Source organism: Melanotaenia boesemani, chromosome 3, assembly GCF_017639745.1.
Source record: "Melanotaenia boesemani isolate fMelBoe1 chromosome 3, fMelBoe1.pri, whole genome shotgun sequence".
In the NCBI taxonomy this organism is placed as follows: domain Eukaryota; kingdom Metazoa; phylum Chordata; class Actinopteri; order Atheriniformes; family Melanotaeniidae; genus Melanotaenia; species Melanotaenia boesemani.
In genome coordinates, this window is record NC_055684.1 from 6661891 (window position 1) to 6685972 (window position 24082).

The window sequence follows — 24082 nt, forward strand, 5'->3', positions numbered from 1 at the left end:
TGCATGATTTCACCTGATGGCACACACCATCAGTCGCATGAAACGTAAAGCTGAAGATGTGTGAAAAACAGCTGGTGTGAAAGTGTGTCCACGTATGTGAGAGCAACTTTAAATCCTGACATTCTTCATCGGATTCTCCACTGATTAGTGCTTGTTTTGATGGGTGATCTCTTGGACCAAAAGTTTTGATGGTAAAGAATGATATGAAGCAGAATTGTTCAGGATTAGACAAACATGTCAGTTTAACCCCTCAATGCCAACCATACATTTAAAAAAAGATGTTTTGGCTACCAATTATGTAATGATTTAGGCCATTTTCAATTAAATAAAGCCAATAAATTATTAGATTTAAAATGGCCAAAATAATTACTTTATTGGCTTTATTACATTTAAAAAGGCCAAAATAATTACTGGTTGCTACACATCATGCAAACAATGATTCATGAACACAGATGTCATTGTTCACCTTCAGCAACTAAATCACTTCTAAACATTAATGTTTGACCTACAGTATATTTTTTAGTTTGGTTTTGTGAACATTAGGGTCTAAAGTTTGAGCAAAAGAGTGCTTTACTTCTCCTTCTGTACTAAAGACAATGATACTTTATTAGATCAAAAACATAACATAGGTATCAGGTTTTATATTTCCTGTGTGAGGTGGCTTTTTAAAAGCAGGGGTTGAAAACATCCAGAAGTTACTGACACAGAAGCCTGCTGTCTGCTGGACAGAAGCCATCACAGGGTGGATTAAAACATGTTCAGACGGTGGTCCTCTCTGCCTCTACATAAAGCAGAATTCAGAGACTCCTCAGATTATAAATGCTCTCCTCCTCTGACTGCGGCGTGGAAAGATATGACGCTCTCAGTGTTTCCTTGGGTTTTAGATGTTTCCTTATCAGATTCAGGTGTGCTGGAGAAGGAAAACATCTAAATCATGCAGGATAGTTTTATGCCCTGAAGTCCAGGGGCCTCATGCATAAAACTGTGCATAGCAAAGCAAATTACAGCTGGCGTCCGCGGTGCAAATAGGAAATGTGGCGCACTTCAACTTTCAGATTTATAAAAGCTTGCACATGCACGTCCCACGCCTGTTTCCGTTTATAAATCAGAATAAATTCTAAAGCGGGCACACGTGTGGGAGCGCCTTGCCACGCCCACATGGTGGCTATAAATGGTCAGGTGAATACATACAACTACATATTCATCACATCGTTTCCATGATGGCTCAGGAGGGAAAAAGAGGGGAAAAGTTTATTTTTTTCGGGGTGTGAGACTGAGATCCTGATGGACCAGGTTGAAAAACGTAAAAATGTTTCATTGGTGGGAACGGCGTGGGCATTACTGGTGTCAGGAAAGCAGAATAGTGGCAGCAGGTGGCAGATCCTGTCAACACAGTGTCAGAAGGGAAGACACGCCAGAGGTATCAGAATATGAGGCTGAATAGCTCAGTTGGTAGGGCAGCCATCTGTCATACGGGAGATCGAAGTTCAAATCCCACAGGGGTGAACAGTAACACCTTTCAGCTGGGTTCTTAGGCAAGACGCTACAGCCCACAGTAAATTGTTTTGGAGAAAAGCTTCTGCTAAATGACAGAACTGATGCCAGTAATGTAGTCTTTGTTTAATGTAGAAAATAAATATATATGGATACATCAGAGATTGGTAGCAGTTTATTTAGTGTTAAATAATATTTCTTTATAGTTCCTGGGTGTTTCAACTGGGTTGGCGGTGCTGCAGCTTAAAAACAGATTGTGTAAGAATGAATGAATGAATGAATAAATAAATAAAATCCACCTCTTGTGTTTTTCATAAGTGTTGCATCACTTCTAGACGCTCCAGTCTTTCCCACTCTGCCAGATCTCAGAATAAATGACCAAAGCTTACTTTTTGCATTTTCTTTTACTGACTGGTGAATGTTGGCAGCAGACTCTCCACCTCATCATTTCCTTGATTTTATTCTGTACAGTTGGTGTCGCCGTTTCCCGTTTTCCCAGATTTTGTGGGTACGCCATGGTCAGAGTTTGCGTGGAGGTCGGAACATTTTACTGGCCGGTTTGGTTTTTCTAAATTCTAAAAGTTGACTATATTTGGTGTACGCCGGTTTTGTACCTACGCCAGCTTTATAAATGAGGCCCCTGGACACAGAGGCACTGTTCGATCTGAACATTTACGCACACTTCCTTCTCTCACAACTGGATGTTTTTTATAATTCCTCGGCTTAGCAAAGAAATCCACCACCTCAACCAGTCTACTAACTGTCCTGGTTCCAGTGTTATATGTAGACCCTCTCCGTTAAAGAGGCCTTTTGTCTCAGGTTTTTCAGTGTACCTAACACAGTGAGGCGGGCCGAGGCTGAGTCCTGGTCTATCTCAGAGTTAACAGCGCATGTGTACTTTCCCTCGTCGCCCTCATTGACGTTGGGGATGGTCAGCGACTCATCATCCTTTTTCAGCCTGGAGACAAAAAAAAAAGAGGAAACAAAAATAGTTAATTTCCATATGTTTATAAATACGTTATCATTTTCCCTGGAAGAAAATCTGGTTTCTGTGCAGAGTCGAGTTGACCCAATATAAATACTGGAAAATAAAGTAACTAAAATAAAGTAAAATAAGGTCAGTTTAAAGTAACTGAAGCTGTTAATGAAGACCACCATTACCTCCACCCCAGATTCAGAGGCTTTTCATCCTTGGTCCAGACCACCGTGATGGGCAGGCTAGGATCTGACGTCACCTTACAGTCTAAGCGAACCGTGGAGCCCCTGACGGCTGACTGGTGCTCAGGGGCCCGAACAATACGAGTCGGCTCTGGATTAGAGTGAGGATGAAGAGTTCAAACAGACACACAGACACAAACCAGGTCAGGTCAGACATCCAGAAGCTTCCAGAGAAACCAGAGGAACTACGTCTGACAGATGGGTCCCAACAAGAAAGCACTGATTCACATTCATGGATCCAGACATAGCCTCCAAAACTGGATGTGGATCAATTCTTCACATGGCAGGAGGGGACACTGTCCATCATCTAAAAATCTTTACTTGACTTAGGAAAATCTGAACAGAGTAAAGAGTAAAAGTTTCTGCAGCCTTCTTCCTGATTGCTGGTGTCAGGTTTAATCTGACAGTCAGCGTGGAAGACTAGTAGTTATAAATAAACAGATAAACATTTGATTTCAGAATAAAAGTATTTAATTAACAAACATTTGATGATGGCAGCTGACAGTTTGCAAGCCTTCATCCATCTGGTTGTAAAATGTCTGAATGAATATCTAATAAATCTGCATTCAACATGGTCCACCAGAACATCTTTCTATAGATTAGCTAAAAAACTGGGTAGGACTGTATGCCACCACTATTAATTGGTATGAGTCCTTTCTAAAAGACAGGGACTACTTTGTGTCTATAGGTAACTATAAAATCTGAGCAAAATAAACTGTGGAGTTCTCCAAGGCTCCATCCTGGGGCCACTTATATTCAACATCTACATGTTGCCACTCACTCATATTATGAAAAATGACTAAATATGTTACCATAATTATGCAGATTACAAAAAATCTACATAACCATTTCACCCGGAGACTATATCCCAATCCAAACACTTATCAGATCCATCTAACAAATTAAATATTGGATGTGTCAGAGCTTACTTCAGTTAAATGAAGACAAAACTGAAATAATACTTTTTGGATCAAAGGTCAGCTTCAAACAGTGATGTTAAAAACTACCAAGTAAGCCAGGAATCTGGGAAACTCTTGCCTCACATAAGGACAGTTGTGATGTCGGCCGATTATCACTTAAAGAACATCTGGAGGATTAAAGGACTGATGTCTCAGCAGGACATATGCATTTATCTTTATTAGACTAGACTACTGTAATGCTGTCCTTACAGATCTCCCTACAGCCTCCACGGAGCTACGCAGAACATACAGCAGTGACGCCGTAAACGACCTTACACACCAAAAATGGATCATAAAACTCCCGTCTGCAGATCTTTACTTCTTGTCTGGTTGTTATTTGTTTACAAAGCATTGGATGGTTTTGGGCTAAAATTCATTCAGGATCTTCTGGTTCATAACTCAAACATGGCAGTCAAAGCTCCAGTGACGTCAGATGTTCATTCGCTGTCTGTGAGACAAAACTAAGGAGGCAGAGATGTTCAGTCTGATGATGTGAAAGACTCCAGTTTTCCAGTCAATCTTCTCCCTGGAAGATGTTTTCCAAAATATGATGTATATTATTCAGGACCTAAAACCTGTGTTAGACGTGGGAGGACCAGCAGTGATCTCAGAGTTAATGTGTATAGAGTCTGATGCAGGAGATATTTACTGCTTTTTCTAAACACAGACCAATAAAGACACATAATATTTCAGCTCTGTCCCTGTCTCTGTTGCTTTGAGACAGGTTTTCATTTCAGGTGTGAAGGAAACTGTTTGTACCACTTTGTTAAATCAGATTCTGCCTCAGCCTCTGAGCCACCGACTACCTTCATGCTGCAGTCTGAAACACAGCTGAGTCCTGATCCACATCCCCACTGCTGGTCTTCCCCCCAGTGGACCAAGTTTAACTTTTGTTTCGTTTTGAAAAGAAAGACTTATTCTATCATCAAGTCAGTAGATGACCTCACCTGGTTTAATTTTTTTTCACCTCAAAAATGGAAAGAAAGCTTTTTGTCTAATATAGTTTAAATCTGGAAATACAAATGAGTTAAAATCAGTTAAAGGCACAAAAACCGTCCCATGATCCCAAAGAGGAGGCTGTTTGGCACAAGGAAGGAAAATGATGTGACAATGAGCCTGAACCATGCTGGAGCATCACTCTGACTACATCTCAGCACCAGAACCTCTTTAGTTTTCATGCAGTAATGTCTGACCTTTGACCTCCAGGCGGACCTGGTTTTCAGCCGTGCCCAGGATGCTGTTGGCCACGCAGGTGTAGGTGCCCTCGTCCTCCGCTCGGGCCCGTTTTATCTCCAGGGTACCATTGATGTAAAGGCGGTACTGACCACCATCCAGCCCGCTGCCTTGTCCGTTCTTAAACCTATAACGACAAAACACATCACTTTTTAGAAAACTGAAACTGATTTGAAGACAGCTTAGTCCAGTATATGTTGAGTCTTTTCAGAGGATGTTGAGGAAAAACACAGAGAAGACTAAATAATAAACTTCAAATTCTTACCAGCGTAACACTGGGATAGGGGAGCCGAAGAATGGACAGTCCAGTAAGGTCCGGTTGTTCTCAATCACTTTGATCAGCAGGTTTTTGGGGCCCAGCATCCTTGGAGGCATGTCTGAGACACAGTTTTCCATTAGTTCAAAGAAAACTCTGGTCTACATCAGGGGTGTCAAATATATATATATATATATATATATATATATATATATATATATATATATACATATATATTATCAGAAATGGTTCCTAAAGGACTCAAAAATAAAAAATAAATAAATAAATACAGGCTTAGTAATTAATTAATCTTGATTAATCACATTTTAATATCATAATATTTAAACAAAACATTTTATTTAGATAAATTTTAGTGAATGAATAAATCAAATAATAGACACAGATATTAATATTGTAAACTGAAGCTCTAGTAATGTCTGGAAAAATGCATTTAGTTGCATATCAATTCAAAATTGTGGAAAAAGAAATAGAAAATATCCCTGGCCAAAACTGAATAGACATAAAATTAACAGCTCCAGCAGCTCTCTGATTAAAAGTCTACAACATGTTACAGTACTTTTAACTTTTTAAATGTTTCCCTCCACACCCTTCATTAATGGGCATAAATGGGCACAAGCCAGGGCGGTATCAACCAGTATCAGCTTTACGAGTTTTATTCTCAGTCTGGTCATGGAGCAGAGGTGAATATCTGCTCTGACTGCAGCTGTGAGCACTTTTGGGGCGGGGCCTGGGGAAGCGCTGCTCATTGGGAAGAAGGAAACGTGTTTTCATGTCAGTTTCCAAAAGTCTCCAGTAACACCATAAACAGTCTCTAGATTTATCACTAGTCGCTTATATGAAATAGAATCACTAGATGGGTCTGAAAACTCACAAATTAAAGCGCTAAAGTAGTTAAATTAGCAACTGATTTAACAGAGTTCTGTCATGTGCATCAACTTATTCAGTGTACCGGATATCGTGCACTCACAATGTTCTGCATTGTTTCAAATGTGTTAATGTTTTTTTTTTATAATTAATCGTAACGCTGATATATATACATGTTACACACGTATGTATACTTGATCCTCCTACACTGTAGTGACTTCTCAAAAATAGACTGTATATAAAAGATGGACGGAGCCTCCTTGACGTCACCCATTGGTTTCTGAAGAGCAAAATGAAGCTCGTTGGGGGTTCCAACCGTCGCCATCTTGGTAGCGTCACGAGTGTCGTTAGTCCCGGAAAATCCAAAATGGGCAAAGAGGTCAAGTTGAGAGGGGGGCTGGGAAGGTGGGGGTGGATGATTGACAACCATCAAACCCCGAGCTGCCTGTAGCTAAGAGCTAACCGAGCTAACCCCGAGCAATGGTAGCCAACCAGCTAACAGAGGTAGGCACGGATATTGGATACATGTCAATCAAAAGGACACACCCCTAATTATACCGAATTTCAAGATTAAATAACATCCAAACGGATGAGTTAGAAAAAAATTCACCCCCCCTTGCAGTTGTCATGAAGGTAAACCTGACCTATTAATCCTAAAATGGATTTTTGTACCAGGCTTTAAACATGTTTATTTCTGCTATGAAGTTGGTCTTTTTAACATGGGAGTCTATGGGGATTTGCTCTGTTGTGGAGCCAGCCCCTAGCGGATGAGGAGCGAACTGCAATTTTTTGCACCTCCACATAGGCTTCACATTTTACAGACGGAGGTTGCCGCTTGTTTTAAACACAGACTTGCTTGTCAGTTTTACTTCTGAGATTTTAAAGGCAAAATCAATGTCCCATTAAGAGGTGAAGGGTAGAGTTGACTGACCTACAGGTCTCTGTAAGTTCCTCACCCATGTTACCCCATCACAGAGGTTTCCAGAAGGGTGTCCTGCAGATTTAACTGCTTGGGTTTAGCCTCTTACCGAGAACACTGACGAAGGCATTGGCCAGCAGATAGCCGTGCTGGTTTGAGGCATTGCATTGGTAGACAGCACTGCTTCCAATCTGCACTGAGCGGAAGATGATGGTGTCGCCCAGAACCTCTCTGTTTGGGTATGGAGGGGCAGCTGTGGTCAGGAGGAGGAGGAAATATCATTAGATTATATATGGTGTTATATTATAGTAATCTCTCATTTATTCAAGTCATTTTAATCTTGATACATAAGTAAAAATTATTAATTCGCGTTCTGTAGGATAAGATGAAGCAAGGATAGCAAACAGGATGTAGGATAAGGCTAAAGTACTGACACAGGAACTGATTCTCGATTTTCTGTAATTCAGCAATCAAACAGAGTTCCTACTTTCTAGAGGTTGTCCATTGATAAGCCACTGGATGTTAGGTTTGGGATTGCCAGTGGCCCGACACACAAGGCGTCCATTCTCATCTGGAGCCAGCACCAGGTTGGAAGGTTTGTCCAGCCAGTAAGGAGCCGCTGAGGATCAGATGACATCAGGTTAGCATGTTTGTATAAATCCATCGGTTTGTGGGATCAGCTGATCTGTAACCTCCTCACCTTTGACCTGAACAAAGATGGAGTGATGTATGCTGCCTAAGTGATTGTTGGCCAAGCAAACGTACTCTCCAGCATCCTCTTCTGACACGCCGATGATCTTCAGGGTCTTGTTGTGGTTCTCAAGCTTCACCTTCCTTGCAGGCAGTTCCGCACCCCTCTTAAACCACTTGATGGTGGGAGTCGGGCTGAAAGTAAAAAGTATGGAAGGGTTGGGCTAAAATGCAAACACCCCTCTACCTTTCAGATCAGGCTTCACACTTTCCTCTCTGATAATGGTTATGGTTAAGTCTGGCTTAGTGACCCTTATCCATGCCATAGGCTAAGGATGCTGGGGGTTGATGATGATGATGCTCTTCTCTGCTCTCTTACTCTCCATGTAGGTGTATAACATTATGGGTGTCATTAGCAACAACAGCAGCTTTCTATGTTGTGGTGTGTTGGTCTTTGTGAATCCTCTCCACCCCCAACTGGTCAAGGAAGATGACCATACTTCCTGGTTCTGGTTCCACTGGAGGTTTTTCCTTCCCACCGTCACCCACCACACCATTCATGCTCAGGATGGGGTGCTATACATGCAGTTCTCATTAACTCTGAACTGGTAAAAGTGGGTTTAGAAACTTGATGAACGGATCTGAGTTCATGCTGTTACTGTCATCTATTTACTGTCAAAACAACATGTTTGCTCAAAGAGGAAGTAAATAACTCAGTGCTGCTAATATGTATTATTTTCTTCTGAACATAAGCAGAACAGTTTAATATCACAGTGTCTTGGTTATTAATTGATCTTTAACCCTTAAAACTCTATGATATTTTTCATACACCTGTTTGTTTTAAATGTAAAACTACATGTAGAAGCTCAACTCTTTTAATGCCAGTCAACATTCATTCATTCTCTATGCCACTTATTCCAATTCAGGGTCACGGGAAAGCTGGAGTCTAACTCAGCAATAATCAGGTGAAAGGCAGAGTACACTCTGGATAAGTCGCCAGTCTTAGGGTCACAGGGTGCCAGTCACAGGGGCAAAGAGGGCCAGAGAGACAAACAACCAATCACACTCACTCCAAATGAGAATATAGAGTGACCAATTAACCTAACACATATGTCTTTGGACAGTGGGAGGAAGCCGGAGTACCCGGAGAGAACCCATGCATACATGGGAAGAACATGCAATTTTTGTTCTTTTCAGACATAGGACTTTCTGCTCACTTGTTGATCTTTGGCTGCACCTGATTGGACATTGCAGTCAATTCAAGCTATCTGACTAGTGGTTAAGTTTAACAGGATAGTTTCCAGGTCAAAATAAAGGACTCTTAGCAACATAGTAGTAATAGTGATCACATTTTTTTGATGAAAATGTGATAAATAATGGTGTTATCATGAATTACTCATTGTGGATTTACCATATAAAGTCTGAATAAACACTACATTTTGCACATTGGAAAGATTGTAAACTTCCTGAATGGAATATAAATGCCTGGAAAAACCACCATAGATCCCCTAAAGGGTGAGATTCACAATTCAGCCCGCAGAGTTACACTGTTGATGGTAAAAGTGATAGGGCCCAGAGCCTGTGGAGATCTAGCAGAGTTTTAATGTTATATGTTCAGTTGGCTTGTTCATATCTTTATGGTTCATATTTATTTATTTATTTATATGTAGGCACCGTCAAATCACAACAAATTCCTTGGAATGGAAGTTACTTGGCAATAAATCTGATTCTGATTCTGATTCTGATTTTAGGGGTTTAAATTGCTAACTTTTATCCAGACCAGAAGAACAATTTTCTATATCCTAGTTCCTTTTTTTCTTTTAAGCCTGAAAAATACAATAAAACAAACTAAAGTGAACATAAATTGAACTAAAAGAGCAACTTCATGTTAAACTGTGTGTTAAGCAATTGTTTTCAGTTCATTTTCTTTCCTTCATGTTAACAAAACACAACATGGTGAAGTGAAAAGTTATTTTTCTGCCCTTCTGGAGATCAATTTTACTAATGTTACTGGGTGAGTTGTGTTTTGGGTTGACGAGCTAACCCCTCTGGTCATTTTGACTCTATATAAAGACATCTTAGCTGCCAGCTGAATGTGTGTTTAAGCCTGTGAATTCTCAGACATTTTATTCCTCAGATTTATAACTACAGAAAAATATCTGCATCTTGCAGCTGAATCATGGCTGTTTCCAACATGTGATGCTACAGAACTGACAGCTGAGAATGGCGTTCTGTGTGTGTGTGTGCTCACAGTCCTGCAGCAATACACTCCAGCTGCAGCTTCTCATCTCGCAGCACCATCTTGGAGCTCTCGCGTCCTGTGGGTGAGAGGAAGGTCGGCGTGGTCTCCGCTACTTTACGACCTGCAGATAAGGAAGGACAGGTTAATACACACATAAACACATTTACTCATCCTTGATGCATGAGTTATTTCCTACAAGCAGCTGAATCTTCCCTCCATGACTTCAATCCACCGTTATTATTGGGATAGTTTCCTTCTGGCCTCCTTCTGCAGAAGGCTTTGGCTATCCTGGATGTCAGCTCAGAGACAAAAGCGGGCTGTAAAAAAGTCTAACAGCCTCTGGCTTCTCTCTCACAGGAAGACATTAAGACATTCAAAAACAACAACAGGGTCATTGATCTTGCTTTGTATAGACAGAGGAAGCACAGATGGCAATGGCTGCCATTAAAAGCAGATCCATTTTTTCTCTGTGTGTGCTGTAAAGAGGTTAGTAGAAGATATTTAAGGTTGTGTATTTGATGCACCAGTCTTCAGCACGATGTTCTGCCATCCGGCAGGGATTGGTAAAAGCATGAAGCCAAAGTCGTATAGCAGCTTTACTAAAACACAAGCTTGATGTTTTCTTTGTTCTCTGTTCAGCTGGATGTCAGATTGGAACTTTTATAATCCAGAAGGGATCTGTAAATAAATCCAGACTCTTTTGACTCTACAGGAGTGGTAAACCCTCAGGTTTGCATTTTAATTTGGGTGTAAATTCAGCGAAATCAAACACTTTTTCTTAGTTTCACACAAATGAAAGCCCTCTTTCAGTGTGTAGTTCAAACTACCCATTTGTGATGAAAACATAATTTGAAGTCATTTAAAGAATAAAAAGTCTGTGCTGTAATAAAATGATGTTTAACTATTTAAAAGGCGGGTTTTCATTCTGCTTGTGGATCTAAAACAGCTTCAGATGACCTCCAATTACGCCTAAATAGTTCAGATTTGAATGAAACTTAAAGAAAACTAAGTCCATTTTTACACTTCACACCTGAAACTAAATGTCATCCAAAAACCTGCCAACAAATCTAAACTGTCATAATAATCCTCTGCAGCTACTTTTGGTCTTTAATCCTAATTTACAAACATGTTGTGTGAGTCAGAAAGTTCTGAAGACTGGATTAAAGTCCTGCTGATACATGTAGGGGGTTAATTAGCATTAGCCTCTGATGTGGTGCAGCTCTGGATGCTGTTAGCTTCTCCAGGTGGCTTTATAAGGTGGATCTTCTGATGTTGGTGAGACGGAGAGAACAGGGTTAGTAGTAAAAGATACCAGCTGGTTAGAGAGGAACCTGGAAAGATGTCAGCTGATGTTAGCTGCCTAAGAAGACATCCCACACACTAAAAACACACTGATGCGCTGCTTTTCTTTGTGTATTCATTGAATAATAATAAAGATGCTAGCATGTGTAAACTGTTAGCGTCCCTGCTACTTCTCACACAGCAATGCATACACCAGTGGAATTAATTTCCATACATATATCACCATTAATGACCACAGCATGAACCCACATTGAATATTCATCATGAGATCTAATCCTCCTCTAAGCCTCGGAGCCGCTGGCCTGGTCTCAGACTGGGAACATCGTCTACCATCTTTGCTGCCCCCCTCAACTCAGTCGACTGCACATGTGCTGCCACTTTGGCTAATCTGCTCCTTCACCAGCTATGAGTGTGTGTAGGAGGTGTGTGTCATTGTGAATTAAGGCTAATTTGTGAGTTGATAACTGCATGTTTATTTATTGATCAATTAACACTGACTTGAAGATGGGCTTTGGATGGAGATGATTTCTCATTTCTGATGTCCTGAGCTTTGGCTCAGTCCTCTTTGGTGGTGTCTGGAACGTTTTCTATTAAGTCATTTCTAAGGTTTTGTCAGGGACAGAGAAAGCTGTTAAGTGGCAAGGTGTGTGTTTTTTCATCATATAATTTGCCATCTCAACCTGGTAAATGCAATTATAAAGAACAGTGAATGAGAGGAGAATAAGTAACATTGAGGAAGAGACAAAATGTAAATAAAGAAACAACTTAAATATGTTTAAAATAGCAAAATAATATTTTTCTGTCCATTCTTGCTTTGGTTTTTCCCCAAATGTAACAATTCCCACCCTACTTTATCAGGAAAAATTACCCTCAGGCCAAAAAGACATTGACAGGGTTACATTTCCACCCGGCACCGTTGCCAACTCCTCAGTAAGAATAGTAGCTATGGGCTGTCCTAAAAGTCTTTAGAAGTTGCTAAATGACATCATCTCCTAATTTGCATAATAAACCTGGTACATATAGTTGTAATGGTTGCTGCCGTGGAGAGGAATTCACGTTCTTTCAAATCAGTCTCCAAAAGTCTCCAATAATACCAGAAAAAGTCGCTTGGTATGTCGCTAGTCGCTTTATTGATAAAAACTTGCTAGAGGGGTCTGAAAACTCATTAAATATGACGACAAAGTCACCAAGTTGTCAACACTGTACAGTCTGCCTAACTGTATCCGCAAGATCATGAAATCACTGTTGAAGTGGAGAAGATTCTCCACTTCAACCAGGATAAACGTCTCGTCATCCATGATGAAAAAAGGGGCTATCTGCCCCCATATGAACTGCTGCGTTTGACGTGTTCTGGACGCATGTTCCATCAAAAATAGATTCAGCAAGTATGTTTAGCGGAGAGCCGCAATAAGGTGCTTCTAGGATGCTTCTAACATGCACCGTGGCATGACCAGTGAATCAAACCATTGACTAAAATGGCCACGAACAGCTGCAGAGGCCGTGATTCAGCCATAACACGGCGCACACACACCCAGTGGAGACTGGGGGTTATGGTTTTTTCTCATTCATTGGGACTTTTGTGTTGTGGAATAAATTAAGAACTTAATTTGGTACATTTTTACCTATTTTCATAGAAATTGAATGTAATGAATTACTTAAAATTTAGAGTTTTTCATTATTATATAATATATCAATAGAAACATCATTAGTTTACACTATGGAGGCATCTTACTTTCATAAATTTATTTACAGTTTACTTCTTGAACATCTGCAACATCCTTTCTTGACACCATGCCTATGTGGTTTAATGACCTTTAAACTATTTTTTGACAACACAAAACTGTCAAATGTGTAAAAAAAATGTGCATTGCATATCTTTTCTGATAGTGTAGCTCAGATTGATAGACAGACCAGTAAATCAAGTCTTCTGTAGGATGATTGCGCACGACGAGGACGAGTGATTGGGCCTGAAACAGCAGTGTCATAGCAGTCTCCAAAAGTCTTGAATAATTTCATAAAAAGCATCTAGATTTCTTGCTACTCGTCTACAAAGCCCGTCGCTTGAGGGATCTGAATACTTACTGAATATAGCGACTATGGTGGTAATATTGTTCAAAGTTGCATCAACAGCTTTAAACAGGAAGTAAAAGCTGCTGTTAGAAGAACCAGAGCACAGAGTTAGAGGTTAGACTGAGCTTTTCTGAGCTAGCAGATTAGTGTGCCAGTCATGTTAGCTTGGAAAGTGATTAAAGGGCTGACAGGAAGTGGAGCTGTCTGCACAGGAAGAGACTCACCACCGTAGGGGTCAGAGGCATTGTAAGATGTCTCATTATACGGCTCCTCTGGAAACAACAGGCATACACATAATGACTGATCAGTCCACAGACAAACACATCCTGTAACCATAGAAACACGGTGAACACTGCGCACCGCTGAAAGATTAGAAATGGCATCAGTGAATTAAAGACCCAGAAGGATCATGGCTGACTTATGGTAAAGCTCAGAGGAAGATTAATTTTATATTAAGGCAGCATTGACTGTGGCCAAAAACCTTTAAAACCTGCTACAACTGGGCTTTTTAATGGGATGGGAAGTGATCAACTAGCATTCAGTCACATGACTCCACAGCAGGTGAAAGTATTCATTAGCTCTGGTTCTGACTGGCTGGGAGGAAATAACTTGGGTGCACACACTGTTTTTCAGTGAAGATGCTGTGAACACAGCTCACTTTCACGTCTTATATGAAGGCAAACATCACTTCCCTGTCTGGGAGGGAGCTGGAAGCTCCTTATATCTGAGCTTCAGTGATCAATCGTAAACCAGTCTAATTATTTCAGATAGCTACGATGTTTCCATGTTGTCGTAGCTCCAGGCTTGTCCACTGGTGTTAATCACTGGACACAACGTGAGGGTAAAGATGCTTCCACTGAGGATTCAACCAGCTTGTTTTGGTGGGTGTACCCAGGTTTAAAATAAGTTTGTAAAGCCCACCAGCACCAGCTTGTTATTAGATATGTGAATTCCTGGTTTTACTTACTGGTGTGAACTTTGAGTGTGAAAGGGTTCTTCTGCTGGATGGTGTGTGTGAAGGGGAAGCGAGCGTTACAGCTGTAGTCTGTCTCAGCATCTTGAGCCAAAACATTGGAGAAGTATAGGTCTCCATTCAGACCCATGGACACTCTGCTATCCTGACGGATGGGAATCATAACTGACGGGACATGAGAAGAGGACAAAGAAACAGACACATCAGCACACAACACTTACAGATGATCACTGAAAGTAATAGTTCTGATCTGTTTATCAAACTTTCTGATAATTACCATAGACTGAAACAAATACATATAAATCCAGAAGGAAAGGGGTTTTAAGTGACCTGAAAAGTGGCATTTTCACACACAACCATCTCTAGGGTTTACAGAGAATGGTCTGAAGAAAAGAAAATATCAAAACAAGGCAGGATGGCGTTATGCTTTCAAGGATAAAAATACTGTTAGAAGAATTTACAACCAATGTCTGCAGAACATCATCTCTGAACACACAACACGTTCAACCTTGAAACAGATGGGCTACAGCAGCAGAAGACCACACCGGGTGTCTCCTGTCAGCTAAGAACAGGAAACTGAGGCTACAGTTCACACACACTCACCAACACTTGACAATAGAAGATGGAGAAATGTTGCTGGTCTGATGAGTCTCCATTTCAGCTCCACATTCAGATGGTAGGATCAGAATTTGGTAGAAACAAGATGAAAGCATGGATCCATCCAGACTTGGATCAATTTCTTCAGGCTGATGGTGGTGTAATGGTGGGGGGATATTTTCTTGGCCCACTTTGGGCTCCTTAGTACCAACATGGCCTGGTTTAACCACCACAACCTACCTGAGTATTGCTGCTGATCATGTCCATCCCTTTATGACCACAGTGTAGCATCTTCTGATGCTACTTCCAGCAGGATTATGCACCATGTCACAAAGCTCAGATCATCTCCACCTGCTTTCTTGAACATGACAATGAGTTCACTGGACTCCAACGGTCTCCACAGCCACCAGATCTCAGTCCTGTAGAGCAGCTTTGGGATGTGGTGGAACGGGAGATTCTAATCATGGATGCAGCCGACAAACCTGCAGCAACTGTGTGATGCTGTCATGTTGATATGGAGCAAAACCTCTGAGAAATGTTTCTAACACCTTGATGAATTTATGACACCAAGAATTAAGACAGTTCGGGGTCCAACCTGGTACTAGAAGGTGGACCTGATAAAGTGGACAGTGGGTGTAAGTAACTTATCTAAGATGTTACCACACATGCAGAATTTTTTATATCCTAATTAAACTGGCTGCTTTGCTCTCATGTAAAAACAAAAACTACACAAAAAGTAATTTCTTCTGTAATTTATAAAGCAGAAGCAAATATAATATGAAGGCTAAGCACTGTGTGTCCATCTTCACATCGTGTCAGCTCAATGTCCGTTCCAGTTCTACTGCTGATGCGTCATCATTCAGTTGCTAAAGGCAAAAGTTAAACTTCCACCACACCCACACAGATGTTGACAGCATCATCCTGCGGTGACTGCACACACTGATGGGAGCTGTATGGAGACGATGCCGGGGGACCAATCAGCAGCTGGATCAGCCGCCCTTATCGTGCCCTGACGTTGGTGGCTGGGACTTCATGACGAGCTGATCTCAGGTCACATGTTCAAATGAGGTCAAGAAGATGTGAGACTTCTCCTGAGTTTATTAATTTATCACAGAAGTCACATATTAATGGCATGAACATGAAAACATCCTCTGGCTCTCTGCTGGATTTATTGTCTCGCCTTCAACGTGTCAGATCTGGTGTTTCCTCCAGACCTCTGAGTCCTGATAACTGTTCCCAGAACAGTTTCTGATTTATCTCAGGTCCTCTTTCTACCAGTGTTTCCACCTGATGGACATCTCTGTCCTCTGAGACACTGGGTCTGTAACTACCTTCACATTCCTCCATAAAGCTTCTATCAACAATCTAACTCACCTCACCCGTCCATGTACAGCACGCTGCAGCATCCTTCAGAGAAGTGTTTGATACATAAAACTTTATCATAATTTATGGATTTTAGTGGCGGACGTGTGGTGAATCAGTAGGACATGGAGTAGAAAAATGTTTAAGAGTGGAAATGGTACTCACAGCTGTTCATCCAGAAGGTGAGCGGAGGAGGAAGGCCTGGAGGGGGGTTGCAGGGTAGAACCAGAGAGGAGCCTTCAGTCACCGAAACTGGATCCAAGACCTCCTTAGGCCACAGGGGAGCCTCTGAAAAAAGATGAAGGGGAGAATGCGGGGGAAGACATTAACATATTTTAGGATTATATCTACTAAAAAACACCTGAGAACAGACCAGTACAACATGAGAGAATTATAAACTGATGATAAAACCTCTGGTACATAAAGAAGCTGTAAAAATGTTTGTCTTGTACTCTCAGAACGTACTCTTCCAACAGCTCAAGCTACTTCAGCAAAATCTAAAATAAAAATGGTTCATTGAATAAAAACCAAAAAAAGTTAACATAACACATTAAATTAATATAAACACATTAACAATATAATACAATATAAACATAACAGCATAATCAATTTGTTAAATAAAAACTAAAAAAATATACAATAAATAAAAATTTATGTAAGAAAAAAATTATTAAAATGACCCAACTCAGTATAGATTAGTAAACTCATTAAAATTATTTTAAAACAATTAAAATTTGAAAATAAAAATAGTTTATTAAATAAAAAACTAAATAAAAATTAAATAAAATATATCTAAAAAACTAAATAAACTACATATAATTAAAAAAATAAAATAAAAAATAATATATTTAAATATAATTTAAATTTAAATATATTTTAAAATAATAATATATTTAAAATGAACATACAAATTCATTTAACTAATTCAAATTTTAAAAAAAATAATTACAATTTGAAAATAAAATTAGTTCAATAAATGTAATACTGAATAAAATTAGACATAATTAGATTTAAAAAAAAACTAAAATAAATAAATTAAAAAAAATTCAAATAAATCAAAACAAAACACCCGATCACTGGGAACGGACCAGTATAAGAGGAAAGAACTGAAACCACCTTTAAGGTAATTACTGATGTGGTTGTGGAGGTCAGTGCAGATGTAATGGTTCATACAGGTAACCAGATCCTGATAAAAGCATCATGTCACTCTGAGAAAGTAACTGATCTAATTTCTTGTCTTTAATTCTGTGTGAGGGGGACTAGTAGCGTTCTAAAGGTGTACCTGTTGATGAAATTCCTGAATTATTCAGTCGATATGGACGGCTGACTCCCCAACGACCATCAAGAAAACTTTAAAAAGTGTCAAGTCATCTTTGTTTTTTCATGTGTAATGTAACTGCTGCTGAGACTGAAACTTGTTTCTGAGACATCCAAGAATAGTTTTTGAAGATGTGAAATGAGTCCTTACTGGAGACCCGGAGCAGGATTTTGTTGGACAGAGCCACTCCAAAGTCGTTACTGGCAAAGCATTGGTACTCTCCTTCATAGTCCTCCGGCCGTTCTCCGCTGCGGAACCCGATCTCCAGGGTTCCCGAACGCTTCCGCATAGTCACCATCGGATTTTTTCCAATGTTGAAAAACTTCCCGTTTCGTCGCCATGAAAACCTGAAATAAATCAAAGCCTTATCTCTGCAGCCTTCGTAACGGACAATCAGAGCAGGAGATTTACACCAAGCAACCAGGAAACCATGGAAACTGGGACAAACTTTTAAAATGAACCAACAAATTAATTAAACTGATTAAACTCAATCACAATTTGAAAAACATTTCATATATACATCTCATAAAAAAGACAGAAATTAAAAAAATAATAACATTAAAATGACCCAACTCAGTACAAAATAATAATTAAGTTGATTAAAATTATTTGGTAAAAATTTAAAAATTTAAATATTCCGACACAGATTCCTTCCAGTGGATTGAACAGACTGAAACCAACATGTAAACATCCTAGAGCACAGTTCTGCCTGAAACTGAACCTCAAAGAAAAACTGGTTGAAAATCAACAGACTGATGTAAGTTTTCCAAACATACAAGCAGGTTGCGTCCCTTCATGGATGCAATGGTTTCCTCAGTTTATTAAAGCTCTGGTTGGGCGCCAGCCTGGTGAAAGTCCTGTGTTTTATTCATATTAATGAATTAACTTGCTCTTTGGGCTCTGAGCTTTGACGACTGACTGATTTGGTAAGATGTAAAATTTGGACTCTGCTTAATTGATACATGTTATATCTGCAAACACCTAATCTCCATAGCAAGCTGAAAGTAGACATGTAAAAGCAGTAACAGAGGACACAAAAGGCACGTTGGCATCTGGTCGGTGATGCCTGCATGAAGATCTAATTGTTTTAGCAGCCAGATAATGGGGAAATCCTTGGCTTGTCATTTGGTTATCATCTTCTGTTAGTCAGCTGCCATATGACAGCAGCAGAAATCCTCCATGCTCTGCATGTGCACGCACTAATGCTGCTGCTTAATCCTGTTCCATGTGGTGTTTCCAGAGTACCCAAAGATCAGGGAAAAACAATATGCTTACATAAGTTGTCTCTATTTTTAGTGAGGAGAGGGGATTAAAAAATAAATGCTTCTTGTCATTTTTATGGTGAGCTGAAGGTGAGTTGTTTGAATAGTGCAGCTTGGACAAAGGCAGCCCTACCAGGGTGTGTGTTGTGTGGTGACAGACTGGCTGCGAGTGAATAAGTGAACGATCACTTTCTGTGAATGTTTCATGAGCGTGAATGGTCAACTGAGTGCATTATTGGAGCACAAAGCTTCTCCTGGGAAGAGGAGAGGTCTGTGTGTAAAAAATGCCTCATTGTGTAAGTGTGTGTGTGTGTTTTGACAAGAATCTATGTCAGTGTGAATGTTTAGCTTACATAAAACTGTTCTGTCTCCAGATAAACAATGTGCCACTGTCCTGACTGGTCATACTCCCAGTGATGTAACCATGTGTGTGTCAGTGTGTAACTTGGCTTCGTCCTGAACACCAGAGCTGAAATATGTGTCAGAGAAAATCCTTTAACAGCATCACAACTCAGCTGTTAGGATGAACACTGGTTTAACTCAGACTCTTCTTCAGATACCAACCTTCTGTAAGTTTCAGAGAAACTTTGGGAGTTGTTTAGGTTTGATGCAGCTGCAGCAGGAAGAACAGCAGAGGGATGCAAATACAACAAAAACAGCAGCAAAAAGCTCTGCAGCTGTCAGAGGTTGACAGGCATCTCCTGAGTTAGTAGGGGTGGTAGTAGCTCAGTTCACATGAAGGAGGAAGGGCCACCAAAAAGAAAAGCATTGGGTAAGGTGAAAATGTGTTGTTGTGTGTTAGAGAGTGGGTTAGAAAGATGGAGATGTCACTCTTCATCAGTGTCAGAGAGAGAGAAAGGGGGCATCCTGACAGACACAGCAGAGGGAGAAATAAGCGGCCCTAAAGCTTGTTACATACTCCACGATAAGCAAGAACTTAGTTCTAAAGGCCGCAAGAACAAGAAAAAAGTTTGTATTGGTCAATTCATACTCCACAAGAAGCTTTGTCTGTGATGGGGCGGGGATTACTGCAGGGGATATGTCTGTGTCTTTATGTGCAATAAACAGCTGACCAGGTTATTTCATATTTACAGAGAAACTTCGTCCGTGGCAGGGCGGGGTTGTGTGTTCGTGTCTTTTAATCCCACATGTGTTTTATATCCCTACAGCTCTTGTCAAAACCTGCCTCTCCCCACTTGCTCCCCTCATCACCAACATCATTCACTCCTCCCTAATTTCTGGAACTGTCCCTCTTGCACTTAAAACCGCTACAGTCACACCTATCTTAAAAAAACCTGGCTTGGACCCCACTAATTTCAATAACCTTCGTCCGATTTCCAATTTACCCTTCATCTCCAAAATCCTCGAAAAGTCTGTTGCTTCTCAACTTCATAACCACCTTATCACCAACAATATTTATGAGCAGTTTCAATCCGGTTTCCGTCCCCTTCACAGTACCGAAACAGCACTCCTCAAAATCACCAACGACCTTCTCATAGCTTCAGATTCAGGTTTACTATCCATTCTCATCCTTCTTGACCTCACCGCAGCATTCAACACTATCTCTCACAGCATTCTCCTTGACAGACTATCATCCATCGGCATCACTCACACCCCCCTCGCCTGGTTCACTTCTTACCTTTCTGGCCGCACACAATTCATTCGACTAAAATCCCATGAATCAAACTCTTTCCCTGTCTCTGCTGGTGTGCCCCAGGGCTCAGTCCTGGGGCCCCTCCTTTTCATTATCTATATTCTTCCACTTGGTTACATCCTTCGCAGACACAATATCAATTTTCATTGTTACTCGGACGACACCCAGCTCTACCTCTCTACCAAACCATCCTCTTCACTTCCACCAACCTCCCTTACCACCTGTTTACAAGAAATTCATTCTTGGTTTTCATCCAACTTTCTCAAACTCAACAGTTCTAAAACAGAAGTCCTCCTGGTAGGCACGCCCCACACTCTCTCCAAATCTAACAGTTATCCAATTTCCATAAACAATTCAACTGTCCTTCCCTCCCCTCAGGTAAAAAGTCTGGGTGTCGTCCTCGACAGCACACTCTCTTTTCACTCCCACATTAACAGTATCACCCGGTCTGCATATTTTCACTTAAGAAACATTTCTCGTCTCCGTCCCTCCCTCACCCCCCACACCACTGCCATCCTCGTCCACAGTTTTGTTACTTCCCGGATTGACTACTGCAACTCTCTTCTCTTTGGTCTCCCCAATAAATCCCTCCAGAAACTGCAGCTCCTCCAAAACTCTGCAGCACGCATCATCACACGGACCCCATCTACTCACCACATCACCCCCATCTTACAACAACTTCACTGGCTCCCCGTAAAACAAAGAATCAACTTTAAAATTCTCCTCATTACATTCAAAGCACTCCACAATCTGGCTCCTCCATATATATCTGATCTCCTGCACATTGCCACTCCGATCCGTTCACTTCGCTCCTCCTCTTCTCTCCAGCTTCTTGTCCCCCCTGCCCGTCTCGCCACCATGGGGAGCCGAGCATTCAGCCGCTCTGCTCCCCATCTCTGGAACTCTCTTCCCCCTGACATCCGTACCATAGACTCTCTTCCTCTCTTCAAATCACAACTCGAAACACATTTGTTCAGACAGTCCTATGCCATCTAGTCATTCTCCATCTTTCTGTTGTCCTCCTTTCTGCTTAGTTTTGCACTTATTGTTTTAACTGTTTTAATGTTTGTTTTGTACATAGTGGTTTTAAACTATTTTAATGTTCCTTTGTACAGTGTCCTTGGGTGTTTTGAAAGGCGCTTTTAAATAAAATGTATTATTATTATTATTATTATTATTATACATTTACATACTTTCTCAGCGCCTAGATCAGCTGTTCATTAAAACTGTCTGTTCAACCTTGCATCAGGGAAAATGTGGATGCCACAACTTTCATTCTGTTCCGTGTCAGCAACGCCTACCTCAAATGTCCGCCCAAGCACACAATACTTCCAGAAACCCCACGAGAAGAAAGTTCTGCTCGACTGATGTGTCACATTAGGGAGAGCAAAATAACATAATTTTGTTCTTTGAACAAGAAAAAAGTTCATGCTTCTCGCATCTGTAACAGCCTGACAGACACAGCAGAGGAAGGTGAGCCCCCTATCTAATATCCGGATCCCTTACTGCCCCCCACCATTAAGATGTAGGGCAATGGTTTTCAGGGGCCGTCACCACAACGCCGAAGCAAACCACCCTTTCATCCCCACAAAACCTGGGATTAGCCTTCATGAAACCAACTGAAATGTCTGAAAACCAGGTACCAAGGTGGATAGGTTTGAGACCTCCACCATCTGTGCTATCGTGAGGACAGCGTAACAGCATCGCTAGAGGATATGACATCAGTGTGATGAACGCATAACAATCACAACAACAATAATGGCGTAGATGACCAACTGTGTTGTAGTGCTGGTCCAGACAGTCCTGGCTTGTGTACAGCTTTAGCACCAAAATGCACTACTGTACTATAAACAGCTGGAGCAAGCAGATATGTCATTATCTGCACATGCGCTACGTCTTGTTCTAGCTCTGGAGTTTTACTCTTTAATTATCATAACACCCCCCAACAGCTATGTAGTATGTACTACAGCGGTTTCGTGGGGATCTTGAAGCCTTTCTCCTAGTTTTTGCCTCCATTTTCACACCTGAACCAGCTTCAGTGCCGTGTGGACATAGCCTCAAAATGGGGGGTGGGCCGCATGGGATTGGGAAAATATACCAGAGAAACTAATGTTTTGACAACTTGGGCTTTTGGAAACATTCTGGTCCACACTCCAGACCACTTGGTGGCAGTAATGCACCAATTTGTTTTTGCCAACCACCAAAAAATATAAAAAAGAAAAAGAAGAACTGCAGAACAGAGATCAGAGTTTACTGAACACACTGAAGGGAGAAAAGGAAGAGAAAAATGGAGAAACAGGTAACTGGAATGAAAGAGGGCAGACAGCTTGCTTTTGGTATAGTAAGTTAAGGGGAGGTTTGAGAACCACCGAAAAAGGGCAAGGCTACGTTCATATTCATGTGAAAAGTCTACAGCCTTAACCGTTAAAATGGTAAGAAATGTCCAATTTTTTTAAATATGAGGTCTTTATTTGGCCCTTTAACAAAATGTAACAAAACAAAAATAACATTTTTTTAGGAGGGTTATCTACCATTTATTACCATGTGATATATTAAAAATATTAGAATATGGTTTTCTGCTTCTGGGTATCTATTAGGGGACAGACGACAGGTATCAGATTGTGTTCAAAAGGATTTTGAGCAAAGTTTATACCATAAATTGAAGCACAATGTCTCAGAAACTGAATGTGACAAATATGTTACGTCGGGCTCTTGTGGGTTAAAGTGACCCACATGTGCAGAAGACATGACAACAAACGCAGCACGCTCTGTTTACTTTGAAACTGTTGTGCAATCAAAACCAACAAAGTTGTTTAAATTCAATATACTTTATTTTGGCCAACCTATTTTGTTCAAATTTAATGTTTTCTTTCTAGTTGGACCCAGTTTAATTATGTCTGTTTAACTCATTTTACATCAGTTTGATTTACACTAATACTTTAGGTTAAACCAAATTTTACTTGCATGGGTAAAATGAACTTAAAGTAATTGTGCAATCTTAACTTATTAAAAAATTTTTAAAAAGACTTAACCAAATAGAATGATACTAAACCATAGAGAATAGGTTTGATTAACCCTTAAAGATTTCATGAATCCACAGTGTTTTAACCATTTGAGAGCCATGGGGAAGCTGGAGCCTATTCCAGCAGATGGCAGGTGCACTGGACAGGTTGCCAGAGGCCCAACACAGAGAGACAAACCACTAGGCAGGAAGCTGGATTTTCCTGAGAGAACCCACACATGTACCACACAGAAAGGCCACTAACTAAACCCGATCCCAGCCGAGGCTCAAACCAGTGATCTTTTTGCTGTAAGCCAACAGTGCTAACCCCCACACCACCGCGCAGTGCTAACCCCCACACCACTGTGCCGTGTTAACCCCCACACCACCGTGCCGTGCTAACCCCCACACCAACATGCGGTGTTAACCCCCACACCACCGTGCAGTGTTAACCCCCACACCACTGTGCAGTGCTAACCCCCACACCACCGTGCAGTGTTAACCCCCACACCACCGTGCCGTGCTAACCCCCACACCACCATGCAGTGCTAACCCCCACACCACCGTGCCGTGTTAACCCCCACACCACCGTGCCGTGCTAACCCCCACACCAACGTGCAGTGTTAACCCCCACACCACCATGCAGT

The 24082-nt window shown here is 40.9% G+C and overlaps 1 protein-coding gene across 10 annotated transcripts in view; it reads right to left on the minus strand.

Moving 5' to 3' along the window:
- Positions 1-24082, minus strand: part of nfasca (neurofascin homolog (chicken) a) — a 106654-nt gene that overhangs the window by 48114 nt on the left and 34458 nt on the right. For 7 of the 10 annotated variants that reach the window (XM_041979790.1, XM_041979785.1, XM_041979784.1 and 4 more), the window contains 12 exons: positions 17669-17865; positions 16366-16488; positions 14236-14406; positions 13493-13540; positions 9906-10017; positions 7665-7849; positions 7452-7583; positions 7074-7217; positions 5170-5281; positions 4865-5031; positions 2656-2803; positions 2328-2452 (listed from right to left, as the gene is read on the minus strand). In XM_041979790.1, coding sequence (XP_041835724.1) covers positions 2328-2452; positions 2656-2803; positions 4865-5031; positions 5170-5281; positions 7074-7217; positions 7452-7583; positions 7665-7849; positions 9906-10017; positions 13493-13540; positions 14236-14406; positions 16366-16488; positions 17669-17865 — 1664 coding nt within the window. The remainder of the gene's footprint in view (positions 1-2327; positions 2453-2655; positions 2804-4864; positions 5032-5169; positions 5282-7073; positions 7218-7451; positions 7584-7664; positions 7850-9905; positions 10018-13492; positions 13541-14235; positions 14407-16365; positions 16489-17668; positions 17866-24082) is intronic. The other 3 variants (XM_041979789.1, XM_041979786.1, XM_041979788.1) reach the window with 1 other exon arrangement.